The 17,311-nt window shown below is 28.1% G+C and overlaps 1 protein-coding gene across 1 annotated transcript in view; it reads left to right on the top strand.

The window, feature by feature from the left end:
- Positions 1–17,311, top strand: part of LOC101234644 (uncharacterized) — a 93,471-nt gene that overhangs the window by 3,781 nt on the left and 72,379 nt on the right. The window contains exons 3-6 of the mRNA XM_065807752.1: positions 4,883–5,007; positions 5,697–5,746; positions 14,436–14,496; positions 14,626–14,761. Coding sequence (XP_065663824.1) covers positions 4,883–5,007; positions 5,697–5,746; positions 14,436–14,496; positions 14,626–14,761 — 372 coding nt within the window. The remainder of the gene's footprint in view (positions 1–4,882; positions 5,008–5,696; positions 5,747–14,435; positions 14,497–14,625; positions 14,762–17,311) is intronic.

A 17,311-nucleotide genomic window follows, 5' to 3' on the forward strand; every position in this document is an offset into this window, starting at 1 on the left:
TTAGCCTAATATCTTAATAATTGTTCCTACAAGTCATACTCTAACTAATTAACAATTAGTAAGTGTCTGGGGTCCTGGTCCTGACCCCACCTAAAAATGGAACTTTCTAAAAAACAGCCTTAGCAGATAATAAAAGAAAAATTTCTTTAATAAGTATTGCAAAAGTATTTTACATTCTTTTAAAACTAAATTTAAATTTTTAAAATAATATTTAATTTAAAGTTTTATAAATAAATAAAAAGTTTATATAAAATAATTAGTTTCTATAACAAAAATTTTTTTCTGAATATAAAGCAGGTCTAACTTCATTTACAATGTGCTTTTGGACCTTGTCTGAGAGTGAGAGGATTGTTGTTCATCAGTATGGGAATGCAACATTATTGCAATAGTTGTTTGCAGTAAATAATGAGTTTTGTTAAAATCAGCAAGCTACTGCTTGCCCTATGCTGTTACAGAAGAGAGATCAGATTAAAGATTGGCTGCTTATTCTAAGCAATCAAAAAGTGAAGACTTTGTCAAGACTATAAAGTTGATTTGTCAGCAATTAGAGAATAGAGATTTTAGGTATAAGATTATCAGCAAGATTACTTTTTATAGATAAGAAACAGGAGAAAAAATAGAACTTTGCAGTATATAAGTTACTGAAAATGAAGAAGAGTGGCTTTCGAGGGAAGTTTTTAGTATTGGAGTTAGAAAGAATGATTTAGTATTTATAAAACTTTTATATATATATTTTTAATGTTAGTTCAAAAGGCCATGAAGGCCACTACAGTTGAGGAGTCTACTTTAGTTGTGGTTACAACTCTTTCTCAACTCTATAACTCTGAAACTCAAACCTTGACGAACAAAGCCGCTGTGTGGAGAAACAAGTTGAGCACAGTACTACCAGGGGCGTGGCGGGGATCAAACTCAGAACTTCTTGCTTACGAGGCGATTGCTCTACCACTACACCATTACCGCATAATGAAGAAACTAATACTTGATTGATTGTAGGATAGACTATGATGGAAATGTTGTCTGAACCACAAGCCATAGAAGATAAAAATTGAAAGTTGACTTTAGCATCAGAAGGCAAAGTGATGTCTAGCAATGAGTTAACCTGTTTAACTGGAATGGCAGGAAGAGCATGGCCATTTGATTTGAGAGTTAAATTAGAGGAAAGTTTTTTGTAAATTCTGCCTTATTCTGGGAAGAAGTAATAAAATTAAACCCATGAATTAGAGATGGAATGTTAGACTTACTTTAAAAGACACTGATAAAGTCTCTAAAACATAACATCTGAGATAAGATACAGTACATACTGAGATATGACTTAGTAAACAGAGAACAAGGGAGCTTAGTTTCAGACCTTTTATTTCTTGCAATAATAAAAAGATATTTGATCTTAATATAGATGTTCTAGAAAAAAGATATTTAAAAAAAATGAAATGGTTTATTTATTATTTATTTGGATGCTGGCATACAATATCTTTACATGTTTGTATAAACTTTAGTATTTATATGGTGTAGTATTTTCAAAATAGAAGATGATGACCAGATGGATGTGTGGTATGACTCTAACAAGACAAGAAAAAGAGCCATAATTTTAGACAAAGATTAGAAAAAATGTTTAGGCAACGTTTGTCAGAGAAGAATATAGTGGTTTGGGTATCTAGTGGTTTGGGTATCAGCGTGTAAAATTTTAGAGGTAGTAGTAAAAAAATTTGAAGAGGTTGCTTATGGTATGAATGAATTTTAGTTAAGGAAAGAAAATGTTTGAGATTTATAAAATGTTTGATATTTGACTTAAAAATATTGATATTTAACTTAAAATTTGATAATTAACTTAACTATTGGTCAATTTTTATATCTCCTTTGAATATGAGTCTGTTTTGAAATCACCTTGTTACTCTTGATGGTTTTGAATCAATAGATAAAGATCACATGTGTTCTTATGTATTCAAGACATGCGCTAACACAATAACTATTTTATATAATTTTTCAAATGGAATGAAACAAGGAGTAATGGTTTTTTAACCTACAACATATTATGTAAGTTTCCTATTGACATCTTTTTCTTAAAATACATAAGGCTGCTACAAAAAAAAAAAGGTAATCTCATGTAATTGAAGGTAATATTTAAAGTGGATTATAATATTTCTTTCCAATCTTGAAAATGTGACATTGGAATGGGAAAAAATCACTAGTGGCACTTTTTTTAAAGCTTAGTTTATGGTTAAACACTTTTTACATTATTTATGGTTATTATCAAAAAATGTAATTTAATATATGCTAATCAATGCCAATCCAATCTACACCTCTACTTTATTGACAACTCACCAGTAATCTTAACAAAATTTAATTTAAATTAACCTCAGCAGAAAGAAACTATGTGGAGCTCAAACTGTCTTCAGGGTATGTGTTATTTAACCAACCTTTGTTCCACTTAATGTTAAGAAGAAATAACTAGTAATAATAAAGCTTTGAAATTTTTTTTTCAATTAGAGATTTGGAACATGAAATGGATTTGACAGTTTTAATGAAAGCTGATACAGTTTGTGGGTGATAAATGCAGTTTATAAAGCGCCCTTTCATTCACAATAAAATTGCTACTACATATATTACAATTCTACCATTTTAACTTTAAAGTAAGACTCTTATACAAATATTGTAATTAGGAGTAGCTGGAAATTTATTAAACCAGGTTACTGTAATAAAAATGACCTTTTATTCAAAGTTGTTTCTTATATAAATTAATGATCATCCTGTCAATATTACTAAAGTGGCTCTACTTGCTGACCACACAACTATATACTGCTGTCTTGAGAAAAAGGCATTTCTTTCTTATTATTTAGAACATGCAGCTGATCTTAAATCTGATCTTCTGTGACAGTTTAGGGTTTGCAGTGCTTTTTAAATTTCACCCAAACAAAACACATTTATTTACTGCTAACAATTTCTACAGTGTTGTTAATATTCCTATATTGAAAAGTTCCCTCCCTGAATTCTCTACTTTATGTTTTCTTGTATTCATAACTAACTCCTCGTGGAAACCTTAGATACAATACAAGTTTAGCATTTGCTAAGTTTTTCTTTCATTATTAAGCTTGTCATATTCTTACTCCTGATTCCATTTTCTACATCTATAAGTCTCTTATTCATTTCAGTATGCAAAACTGTTATCATATTTGTGGTAATAATGAGGCCATCTCTATTTTAGACAGATTCAAAAATCACCTCATGATATAGCTACAACTGCATTAATTGTTGGAATATGAGCAGTAACCATAGTCGTATAGACTATGGTTACCATAGTCGTATATACCATGGTTGCTACTTAAGGAAGCTATCATATTCCAGTAGTTCCAACAATTAATGCAGTTGTAGCTGTTGGTTGATAAAAGATTATTAATATGTATTTTTTTCCATGTAGTGCATATTAAATTTGCGAAAATCATATAATTTTTAAGTTATAATTAAATGTTTTGACTTCAGCATAGGTAACCTTAGGTAAGATATAAGTAAATTTGTAAATAAAATTGGTATTAAAGCATTTAAAATAGAATATATATTTAAGACTATATGATAAATTAGAAAAATTCTAATAATTTAATAAAAAAGCAATTAACAATGTAGCCTATGTCATAAAACTACAAAATGATTAAAAAATAGGTGCATACATGCATACATACATACATACATACATACATACATACATACATACATACATACATACATACATACATACACACATACATACATGAAACTGGCAGATAATAAGATATTTATCTTTATTTGATGACCTAAAGTAAAAAATATTGCGTTAGCAATCATACATACGCAGAATTTATTAAAATTTATTGCAATATTCGAATAAAAATTACATCCACACTAATTCCAACCGCTCTCCTCAAATACTTAAACAAAATCAACCTCCATTAGCAACATATTGTCACCAAAGTTTTTAAATAAAAACATGTTTAACCTGTTTTACCAGAATACAAAAAGGGGCTAAGAAGAAACAGCTTCACTGATTTTTATTTAAAGAATAACTTTAAAAAAAAAGTCAAAGCCAAAGAAAAAGAAATATGATATGGTTCAATCTTCCTTACAGTAAAAGTGTTTCTCCCTTTGTTGGGTTTTTTTTAAAAATCCAAATTGACAAACATTTTCTAATGTTTCACCCCCCTAAATAACTTATTCCAATGTCCCACCCCCTAAATAAGTTATTTAATCAAAATACAAACAAAGTAAGCTACAGCTGCATCAAAATATTGACAAAGTAGTAATAAGCCAAAAAAAAAAGTTATATCTGAAAATTGAGATGAACACCCACCATGCAATTGCATAAACAAACAAAATTGCCCTTCTAAAAGAAAATGAAGAATCTCAAATAATATTTATAAATATGTAGTGTCTTCCCCTAACACTCCAGAAAAAGTATTCGTCTATCAGAAGGTAAATGAAAGAAACAATGGGCTAACCACAAACACTTCTTTACAAATAAAAAACTGCAAAATTCAATTACCTATTCCAAATAGATATGGCAAATAAAAGAAAGCCTAAAAATAACACCTAACTTAACTATTGGTCATTAATTTAACAATTTTTTTGCACACCATAAAAAATATTTATTTATAAACCCATTTTTTGCACACCATAAAAAATATTTATTTATAAATTTATCTTAGACTTTTTCTTAAATTTTTTTTTTTTAATTTATAAAATCTTTTATTTTTTTATTTTAGTTTTGAAAATGCTGTACTAATTTTGTCTTTTTATGTAAAGACATTAGTTAAAAGTTGAAATTTTTATTACTTTGTTATTTAATAAACATAACTTTTTGGTTATTACTTTTTTCTGATGCACTTTTTACATCTAATGAATTGTGCATTTTTTTTAGATGCATTGAACAAGCAGATTTTACTCTTGTTTCTTATCTACATGATTGGTTCTGTTGGAGAGTTGATCAGTACTTGGCAATTTTCTTTAGCTGGTCAAAGTATTGTTGCAACACTTCGAAAAAATGTAATTGAGTTTATTTATATATACATGTATAATATGAAATTTGTGTAAAATGTTGACCTGTACTTTTTAAATTTTGCTTGAGATCCTGCTATGATATAAAAAAATTGTTTGAATTACTGTTGAGCTAAAAAAACTTGTTCAAGATATGACCTTGACAACTGTTGAGGTTAACTTAGAATACTTGTTTTAAATATGACCTTGATAACTGTTGAGGTTGACTTGAATACTTGTTTAAGATATGACCATGATAATTGCTTTTTATATTTGCTTATAAATAATTAAAAAAAAAAAAAAAAAAATTTTTGTTTCCTGATGTTTTGAAATATTTTTATGCATTGGGAAAGAGAGGGTTGTAATGTTGATTTTTGTAATGTGTACATGTGCAGAGGGTGGGGGAGGGAATTTAAGGCATACAGGTGTGTATATATGGAGAGGAGAAGGTCTTAAATCTGGTTTTACTATGTACATACTTTATGAATGCAGTATAAAAATTAGTATAAAAAGAATATTTGATATTGAAAATAATATAAACAGAATTTTTTATGTTTTAACGGTTTTAGACATAAGGATGCTAAAATTTTAATAAATATTTATGATATAGTTATAGTGAAAGATGTTTCTGAGATACAACATAAGTTCATAAATTATTTTAATAAAGTTAAATAATTTTAAATTCTTTTTTTTTTTAGCTTTTCAAACATATAATCAAGCAAGAAATTGCTTTCTTTGACTTAAATAGGTAGTATCAATTATTAATATGCATGCACATGCACATATTGTTATTATTTAAGATATTATGTTATTTAAGATATTAGGAAATATGCATTTGCACACATCATTGTTAGGAAATTAAATTGTTACTGTTGTTAAGATTGATTATTTTAATATAAATATATAAAATTTAAAATATATTGTTGTTAGGAAATCGAAAACACTTTTATAAAAATTTTGTACTATTTTAATTTCATAACTAAAAAGGTTTTTAAATATGTAATATATTTTAAGCAACTAAATTACATTTTAACATCAACCAATAGTTGAAGTTATTACATCCACATCAACCAATTATTGGAGTTATTACATAAATGCATACTACAATTAGAATCACGACATGATAAAAATATTTTATATGGGTAAAGTAAATTTTTGACAACCAAATCATTTACATTTTTTATAAATATTATTTAAAAGCAACTGATGCAGTATACTAAATTAAGTTCTGAATTTGCAATTTTGGTTATGGTTTTTATTGCTAGAAGATCAAATATTTCTTTTAATAAATAAAAACTTTAATACTTAAATAATAATTAAAAGCTCCTTTTAAAGCTTGTTATGACAAAGTATCATACCTAAAAAGAGCAAGGTTTAATTAACAAGATAAAAGTTGTACACTGCAGTTGAATTATGAAAGTACCTTTGAGCTGATTACATATGTAAAACTATATGCTGGGCAACTCTGGGGTTCAAATCCAATCATCCAAATCTACACCAGATCAACTTTTAAGAATCTTATTAATAACGTTGTAACTAGAATAATGTAAATTTTTTCTTGAAATTATATTAGGATGAATTTTTAGGAAACATGTTTTTTTTTTAACTTATCACTTATAGATTATTAATTAAATTTAAAAATCTTCCATGAATATAACTAAAGAATATAATAAAACTCCAAAGAAATTTAGCACTGCCCATTAAAGAGTACTGATAAATCATATATAGCACTGCTCATATAAAAATGATGATGTATCATATAAAAGAATTTTCTGATTAAACATAAAAGAATTTTTCACACATTTTTTTCACAATATTTATTCAGCACATTTTCAGTTTTCTTGTTCTGTTATTAATGTTATGCTTATGTTGTTAGAGATTTATTTATATATAAAAAAGATATGTATATTAAGCAATTAGGAATTGCAAATTGCGGTAGGCCAAAGCCATTGTCTGGAAAGTATATTGTTTAAATCAATCATGGTTGCTAATTTTTATATTCCTGGGTAAAGGTTTTTATGAAAAACGGTTATATCATGTTTTACAAAAATGTTGACATCTAATCAGAAGAATATTACCTTTGGTTATTTGTCTGTCAGGTTGGGCAAAGCTAGTTTTATACAAATAATATTTAAAATATAATAGTTGTGATAGTATTGTGCAAGAAATTTGCTATTTTTGTTGCAGTAAATTTGTTGTTTTTCCTGGAAAAAATTTTCGCGATCTGTTAAATTTGAGATAATTTACCCCTTGTTTATTTAAATAGTTAAATTTATCTGAAATTTTGTAAAGAAAACCTCATATTATATACCATGAAACTTATTTTAGGGAAATCATTAATTGAAATATAAGACTTGAATATCAGATCAGGTATAGTTCAGGATTATCATGATTACCCTGCTAATGATAACATGTATATCCATGTCCTGATGCCTTGTAGGATTTGCTTTTCTAAACAAAGGCTAGGAAAAGTTATCTCTGACTTAAAATAAACCTGCCTGAAAGCTCTTGGTTGAGTAAAGTCTAGAAATGGTGTTGCAACAGAAATACTCATCATGGGCAGATATTACCAGCTATTGTCCAAAGCTAAAGACTTTAGTGGATGCAATGCCATGCACCTGTCTTACATTATTTCTTGCCTAGGATGATTTATGCTTCTTGACTTAATTCATGGGTTTTTTTTGTGCTTCTTTGTTAGTGTTTAACCAAAAATTAGTTTGCATGACATAGCTTGTCTATTTTTGCTATGAACTCATTTATGCACTGTAATATTTTATATTTACATAACTCTTCCTTTTAACTCCTAATAATCCGTTTAGTTTAGCACAAGTAAAGCAACTGTATAGCGCATTGCTTGGGATTAGTTTTTAGTGCATTTAGCGTGCATTGTCAAGGCCACTTTATGATCCCTTTATTTTTAGATTAGATTAATTAGCAGGACTAAGACAACTGCATAGCTGATTGCTTGGTGTGTGCCATGCCCTTTCTATGATTGAGTCAAGTTCTCTAATAACTTAAAAAATGACTAGAGTACCAAAAATATTAAACATAAAAAACGATCGCCACATCTGTGTTGATGGCTATAATCCTTTGATTTGTAAAAATTTCAACTGCTACATTAACCTGGGAATATATTTACAGATCAATTCACCTATTTGCTGTGAAATCAAGTTTAAATCCTCTGACCATTCTTGAATGTGCTTCTGTTTAGCACATAGCACCATTTTTTTCCCCTCTTCACTCAATCAGCTTTTTTTGCTTTTTATTGTTCTCCTTCTTCTCAAGATTCCATTCTTTTTGATGTTATTTCTGATAAAATTGACTCTAATACCACCAAACCTTCTGGTTATATTTATCAATCTCATATATTTTCCAGACATGTTTTCAAGACAAAGCTAATTACTCACTTTCACTTCTTGAATTGTGTTTTTCTGACCCTAGCTTGTGTTCAGTTTTTCCTAGTTCTCCTTTACTTGGTTCAGACCATACTATGATTTTTCTAAAACTTTTATCTTGTTTTTAACTTCTTTTTCAGACTTGTCTTATCATAACATTCTTACTGCTACCTTGTGCATGACTGAGTTTTGTATAGACACTCTTAGGTTTGGTTCTAAAGATTTTTGGATAATCTTTAACAGTGTCATTAACAAATGCAAGTCTAACATTCCATCTTTATAAAAGGGTTCTGATCTTATTATCTATCTTATTATTTCTGTTATTATTAAGGACAAGGCTGAACTATTTGCAAAGAATATTGTCTCGACTTCAATTGCTTGTAGTCAAGACAACGTTCCTGTCACAGTCTTACAAAAGTTTTCTCTAGAGCCCTCATCAATACTCTCTAAACTTCTTAACTTTAAACTGAATCTTGTTTTCCTACCTGATTAATAATGGCTCCAATTTATTAAAACTCTGGAGAACACTCTGAACCCTCTAGCTATCAACTAATCAGTCTTTGTATTATTATCAGAGTCTTTAATTCTTTAATTAACAAACACCTAATATCTCATCTTGAGTCAAACAACTTACTCTCTGACAATCAATCTTCATCCTCTCATTTTTCTGCTGAGTTGTTAACTAATATAACTGAAAGATTCTACCGATTGCTGTTAATTAGTATCGATCACCGGTAATTATTAGTAAACTTTTTTAGACTTTGATCCTCTATTCTACAACTGACTTATTAACTGTTATGAAAGAAATATTTTTATCATGCGTTAGATGAAGGTGGTGAGGCAAGAGCTGTTGCTGTTGACATATCAAAGGCTTTCAATAAAGTTTAGCATGCTAGTCTTCTTTATAAGCTCGCTTTGTATGCTGTATCTGAGAAATTTTTGAGATAATTAAATCATTTCTTTCTAATTGCAGTTTTGAAGTTGTCTTTAAAGGCCAACACTCTTCTTCATTTCCAGCAATTTCCTGGGTACCACAAGGTTCCATCTAAAGAGATTTTATTTGCTGACAACACAACTATATACTCCATTTTTGACAAAAAGTTTTCACTATTTGATTGTTTAGAACAGACGGTCCTGAATCTGATCTTTTTACTATGACAACTTGGGGTGGTAATTAGACCCTCCCTATTTTATACAAGGTCTAAAATCATTTTGTAAGTGATATTGGCTCCAAATGCTAAGCTTGAGCTTCTATCTCATTATCATAAGGTTACCTCTCTTTTTCTTTTTTCTTCAAATACTATCATGGTCGCTACTCATGCAAACTAATATCACATGATTCATTGGCCAAAACTCTATCTTGCATGACTTTTGATTCAGCAAAGTCACATGCTATTACTGTACCAGTCTCTTCATGTTCTAAAAAATTTTATTCATATAGGTTTTTTTCTCTCTCTTCAATACTTTGGGTTTTTCTACCATCTTCATGTTTTCCCAACTCAAATACAACTTACAGTTTTTTTCGGTCTTCTTCAACTGTTTTTTTGCCCTTTAACAATATTTATTATTCCAACTTAAAAAGTGGCAGTCTTGTTGGAGTAATTTAGTTAAAAAAATATATAAATTTTTTTACCTCTGATTCACTCCCAACGAGGCTGCAAGTAACCACTATTAAGTTGATAGTTACTAGAAAACAAAGAATAGAGTTAAAGAGCAAACAAACGGTTGACAGAAGACTTGAAAAGTTGCAGGTTGTATGAATCAGGAAAACTTGAAGATGGGAGAGAGTTCCAAAGGGTTGAAGTACTGGGAAAAAAGTAGGTGAATAATAGTTTTTAGAGCATGCAGGGACAGACACAGTAAAATATGAGTATATGCAAAAATGAATTTTGGTTGGTGGAATATATATATATATATATATATATATATATATATATATATATATATATATATATATATATATATATATATATTTATATATTCCACAAACCAGGCCCGGATTTACCTATAGGCAGACGAGGCACTGCTAAGGGCCCCAAGATTTTGGGGGTCCCCAAGCATCAGGAGATCCAATTCCAAAACAAATAAATATTTGAATTGAAAACTTTTGATAATAAATTAACAATTGTATTGAAAAAAAATTGAACTTTATATATTGTGAGTTTGCACATAAACGTTCATAATTTCAAATTATTAATTTGAAAAACATGTTTTTTCTACGGGCGCCATCTCTTAAAAATTACTTTAGTAATTTTTCAGTGAAAATGTACACCCCTTCCTTGTTTATTCATAATTTGTGAAATTATAATGTAGGGTATAATCAAATTTTCAAATAGAAATCAAATTTCAACTTAATAAGTTGAAATTTGAATTCTATTTTTACAGAATAAACTAGAAACTAAGATTAAAAATGATTTTTTAAGTATAGTACAATTCAATAAATTAATGTAAGAATTTAATTAGTGCATTATTTCATTCATTTCAGCAAAGAAATATAAGAATATTTGACTTTTTCCTTTATTTTAGAAAAAACTAAAAAATGAAGAGAACATCTGAAAGCGGAGCTCAAAAACGTAAAAAAAAAACTGAAAAAGATGAGGAAGTCAAAAAATTACCAAAGCTTGATCAGTTTTTCATTAAAGTTAATGAAAATGCTACTGGATTGGAAACAAATAATTTGTCAGCAATCACTGAAACATCAACTCTAGCTTGTTGTGCTAGCTTGTTGTGAATCATCTCCAATAAATGCAATAACTTTAAATGATCTGAGTCCTCAAATTAATATACAGAGTGATGCCTGACTATGGCTGATTTGTCTAAGAAGGATGTTGAATTATGGATTCAAAAGGGCCTGAAGTCTGTCAGAATATAAATGACACATTTTTGGCTTCAAAAACGTTGTATGCAGAAAACGATCGCTATTGAAAACCTTTTCACTAGCAAAAAAGCCAAAGGTGAAGAATTTAAACAACAATGGTTAATATATTCACCATCGCTAGGTAGTGTGTTTTGCTTTGTGTGCAAGCTGTTTAGAGTTTCTCAGTTCGCCCTAGCAGCGCATGGATTTAGAGACTGGAAGAACTTGTTTTCATCGTTAAAAAGTCATGAGAATTCACCCGAACATAGAGAAGCTTTGATGAAGTATTTAGAGCGTAAAAATAGTTATAGTGTAAAATTTCGGCTGGACTCTGAAATCGGAAAGGAACGAAATTACTGGAGACAAGTTTTGAAATGAGTAGTAGCAGTGATTTGTACTTTAATAGAAAAAAACTTGGCTTTCAGAGGATCCAACGAAAGTTTCGGCAAAGAATCCAATTTTATAGGATTACTGGTGCTTATTTCGAAGTTTAACCCTTTTCTATCTGAACATGTGGAAAATTATGGAAATGTTGGATCTGGAAAAACTAATTATTTGTCAAAGACTGTTTGTGACGAACTCGTTGCACTGATGGCCAAGAAAGTTTTATAGTCAATTAGCAATGAAGTAAAAAATTCAAAATATTTTGGTTTATCCGTTGATTCTACACCAGACATTAGTCACAAAGATCAGCTTTGTATTATCTTGAGATATGTTGATGATACAACATTTGAACCAATTGAAAGATTTATCAATTTTGTGCAAGTTGAGGATCACTCGGGTGAGAAATTAGCTGAAGTAACCATCAATTTTTTGGATTCAACTCTCAGCTTGGAAATAATCCAACTGTAGATCACAATCATATGACAACGCGCCAAACATGTCTGGAAAATATAAAGGTATGAAGACGAAAATTTTGATTATCAATAAATTGGCCACCTTTTTGCCGCATGCTGGACATTCATTGAGTTTAGTGGGTTCATCTGGTGTTGATTGTTGTATAGAGTCAATTAATTTTTTCGGAATAGTTCAACAAATATATGTATTTTTTTCGTCATCAATATTTTTTTCGTCATCAACCAAACAATGGGCTGTTCTAGATAAATGTTCGGATATGTCTGTTCAATCTTTGTCTAAAACCCGATAGAGTGCTTGTGCAGACTCTGTGAATACAATATATTGTAACTACAAAAACATAGAAGATTCTTTGAATGAAATCGCGGAAGCTTCAAGTTTTGACTCGAATTCGAGAGCGGAGGCACATAATCTGATTGGAAAGATGGGCGAATTTGAATTTGCATTACAAACTGTTTTTGAGTCGAATAAACTTAGTTTCATAATTTCTACAAGATTCAAAAATTACCCTAGGCACTTGTTTGAATTTATACTCATCTCTTGGTGATTTTTTTGATAAATTAGTTGGTGATTATAATGTCATTGCAGCAGAAGCGAAAAAGTTGCTTCCAGACACCGACTAGACAATCAAAAGGCAGCAAACAAACAAAAGATTTCCAGATGAACCTCAAACACCACAAACCAAATTGACTCATAAAGAAGCATTTCAAACAAATATATTTGAGAAAAGTTTGAAAATACTCAGTATAAACTTAAAAGAACGGGCTAAAGCTTATCAGGATATTTTCGCCCTATTTAGATTTTTGTCAAATTTAAACATATCACATGAGGATTTAAAAACTAATGTCCAAAAAATTATGGAGCAATACAGTGAAGACATTGATGAAGCTTTGTATAATGAACTAATTCATTTACATAATTATATTAAGTTAACCTGGAAAAGTGAAGATTTACCTATAAGTCATTTATCATTATATAAAATTATTAAAGAGAAAAAAATGGAAATTGTGTTTCCAAATTCCGAAACAATTTTAAGAATCTATTTATGTTTGATGCTCACTAACTGTTCTGGAGAACAAAGTTTTTTAAAGTTAAGACTTACGAAAAATTATTTAAGATCAACTATGATACAAAATACATTAAATAGTTTTTCATTGCTATCAAGTAATGAAGATTTGATGAAGAAAATTGATTTTGACGTATTGATTGAAGAATTTGCTAAGGAAAAGTGTAGAAAAAAGTTAATGTAAAATTCGAAAATAAAACATATTTTCACATACCGAAGTCCTTTTTTTAAATTTGATTGAGTGTCAATATTTGAAGTTGCTTTTAAAAGTACATTTTTGATTCTTGAATAAAGGATTAATATATCATTTTAAGGGCCTCAAAATTTGAATCTGCCTAGGGCCCCAAATGGGGTAAATCCAAGCCTGTATATATATATATATGTATTTATATATATATATATATATATATATATATATATGTACATATATATATATATATATATATATATATATATATATATATATATATATATATATGTATGTATGTATATGTATATATATATATATATATATATATATATATATATGCATATATATATATATATAGGTATAATATATATATATATATATATATATATATATATATATATATATATATATATATGTACATATATATATATATGTATATATATGTATATATATATATATATATATATATATATATATATATATATATATATATATATATATATATATATATATATATATATATATATATATATATATATATATATTCTTTGTTTTCTGATAACTCCTAACTTAAATAGTGGTTGCTTGCAGCCTTGTTGGGAGTAAATTGTTTAAAAAAAATCAGCTTGAAGTTTACAGTAGGTCTAATAAAAAAATCTTAAGGAGCCTGAAGTATATGACAAAATCAAGAAATGGTAAAACAAACAAAAAAAAAGAAAAAAGTTTTTATATAAAATTTCTTTTTATATAAAAGTTTCACATAAAGTTTTAATAAATCAAAGTATTCTTTTCTCCTTTTATATCCTTTTTTTTTTTTAGAAAAAAAAATTATTTTGTATTATTTTTTAATTTAAGTTAAAAAAATTTTAAATTAGTTTATAAAAATTTTTTGTGGTAAAAATTATTTTTGAAATATTAAATCAGTTTCAATCAACGCATAGTATTATAAAACTAAATGCAAAATTGAATATTTAAACTCAAATATATAAGTCCACTTTGCTATTTTTTTTATCTTTTAGAAGCCTAATTTAATTTTTCACTAAAAACCAAATATTTTGTTACTTTTAAAACCAGAACCGGTGAGTTAACCAATCGACTTGCATCTGACACTGAAGTTATCACAAGTGCTATTTGTGTAAGATTAATGTTTTATGTGTATTTAAAGGTTTATTTCTATTTTAAAGTTTTAATATTTTTTTGTTTTGTTTTGTTTATATATTTGTAAACCTTTGCTATATTTTACTGATATTTATATCCTCTGAAGGGTAATATTTCAAAGCTACTGGAAAATGTGCTACAAATTGTTGGTTCTTTAGTTGTTATGTTAGTTGTATGTCCAAAATTGGCAGGGTTACTTCTTGCTGTTGTACCACTAGTTGGGATTGCTATCCAAAAATATGGTATATAATTTCATAAAATTGTCTCTGATGATGTGTTAAAATTTTGGAATATTCTTTATTGATATATTATTACTTGTAATATTTAATATATGAACCTAACATTTATTATCCAATCATAATGTCTAATATGTAATTTAAATATCTAATATCTTTTCCTAATACCTAATTTCTGATTTTAAATTTAATATTTAATCCCAATACAAGTTATCAAATCATTATATTTAGTATTGAATCAAACAGAAGTAAACGTTTGTTTTTAAATTAACAAAAAGTGCACTAAAAAGCAACTGAAGCTCAGGGTTAGGATTAAAAAACCAGCCTGATAAAACACAATAAAACCTGCTTAAAAAAACCCAATAAAACACAGGCAATTTGAGTTGGGTATGAACTATTATAACCATTATTTCTGAAAACATAATCATATATTGCTGAAAAGCTAAAAAAGGGAAAGTTTCAATTCAGACAAATTTCTTTTAACAAAATTTTTTTTGGATAGTTTTGGAAACCAATATAAATTAAAAGATATCACTCAATGCAAATTTTTTAGAATAAATATACTATATAATAGACATAAAAATGACATTTTTGACATATCTATTTTTAATACTGTCTATATATTTACACAAGCTCTTTCGTCTTTTCACTTTCTAATTTATTTCTAACTTTTGACCAGATAGAACCAAACAAGGAAAATACTTTTTCTATTGATCCTGAACTAGCAGGACATGTTTGAAGTTAATGTTAGAAAAAAATTTGGAAAATCCTTTAGGGAATTTTTTCTTAATTGATTCTTGCTTTTCTGGTTAATGATTGACCACCAATCACTGCACAATTTTGTTGATATAATTTGATTGCTCAACATCCTTGTAGGAAATGCATCACAATCTTTTACTTTAAATAAAATCAAACCCATGTACAAAATCAGGTACCTTTGTACAAAATCACCATGTACCATGTACAAAATCAGGTACCATGTACAAAATCAGGTTTACCTTTGAAAAAAAAAATTAAATTCAAATTAGCATATAGCTCTGAAAATCAATTTTTTTGATTTTTAATTCATAGCTTATTTTTACCTAAAATGCTAAGTTTGTCCATATATGCAAGATAATGGATGGATGGACGTAATAGAAATATGAGGGTGACTTAGTTCAGGGTTGTTCAGAAGTGAGAGCCACAACTCAACACATTCATATAGTTGACAGCTGTCACTTTACATCTAGAAAGTATTTTATTTAATCAACATAATGGTTTTATTTTATTATTTTTTCTTTTACACCTATTTGAAGTATTATTTTGTAATAAAAGATTTAACTAAAAAAAATTAAATATTTAATCTAAAATGACACCAAATCATTTGAGTATGATTTAAGCAGTGTTACCTTCTCTAAATATTGCTCAATTTTCAGTAATTTTTTCGATCTTGATAGGATATTATGACTATCTACAATTTCTACATAGTTTGGGTAGTTTTTTGTGTATATTTTTGTATAGTCAATTTGAGAGTTTCATCAGTTATCAATTGGAAGCCAAGGCATATCCCCTCCTTTCTCATGCAACCATCCCTTGAAAGAAAAAAATAATATATTTAATAGTTAATCTTAAACTTTTATATATTTTTTATTCTTTAGGTAATATTCCAAAAATACAAAATAACATTTACATATGGTTGATGTGTATTGCAAAAATATTTCTGTACTTCAACCACGTGTTTGATGACATCTGGGTGTAAAACATCTGTTTCTAAAAGACTTTAATAGTGTATATAACACCCATATGTTAAAAGATTTAGATATGTTTCTCTAATTAAATCTCTTATTTTTCTTATAAATACTTCTTTGTTGCATGTTTCCTCAAGACATTTAATGACATTACAAAGGAGTTCAGTACATTACTTGCTGTTTTTAATCCATCATATGTACTCCATTCATCTTGCATAATTGTTATTGTTTTCTCTTCTTGGATTAGTTGATCCATCATTTTGTTTTTTACTTTATTTTTACTTTTTTCTAAGAGCTCTCATCCTAGCATTTAACAGTTACATGGATTATATCCTAGTCTCAATAACTTGACCATGTATATAAATTCTTGATTTTCAGAAGTTTTAAATGACTTTGTATGCTTGGGGCATCCATAAAGTATGTACACAGTAAAATCACTTATTTAGGACCCTGCTTTCTCCTTGTATGTGGCTGAATGTTTTAAATGACCCTCCCTTTTGCCCCCTGCGTACATATACATTATTTATTACAAAATTAACCCTCCCCAATTTTCCCACAAGCATAAATATTTAAAAATAATAAATATGAAAAAAAATTTCATAAAGTAATATTGAATTTTTAAAATCATGAAATTCAATGCCTTTGTTATAAAAAACAAAGTTTTAGGAGAGATAGTCAAACTGTGTATATACTAACTTTAACACCCTTCTTCTACTCATTCGTATGTCTTTGGGTTAACTTCCTCTCCACATACCTCCATATATTCTCTATGGAAGAACCCTTGTGTAAAAACATAAATTTTTTTCGGCAATGTTTTAAATGGGGCTTT

The sequence above is a fragment of the Hydra vulgaris genome, chromosome 10, assembly GCF_038396675.1.
Source record: "Hydra vulgaris chromosome 10, alternate assembly HydraT2T_AEP".
In the NCBI taxonomy this organism is placed as follows: Eukaryota; Metazoa; Cnidaria; class Hydrozoa; order Anthoathecata; family Hydridae; genus Hydra; species Hydra vulgaris.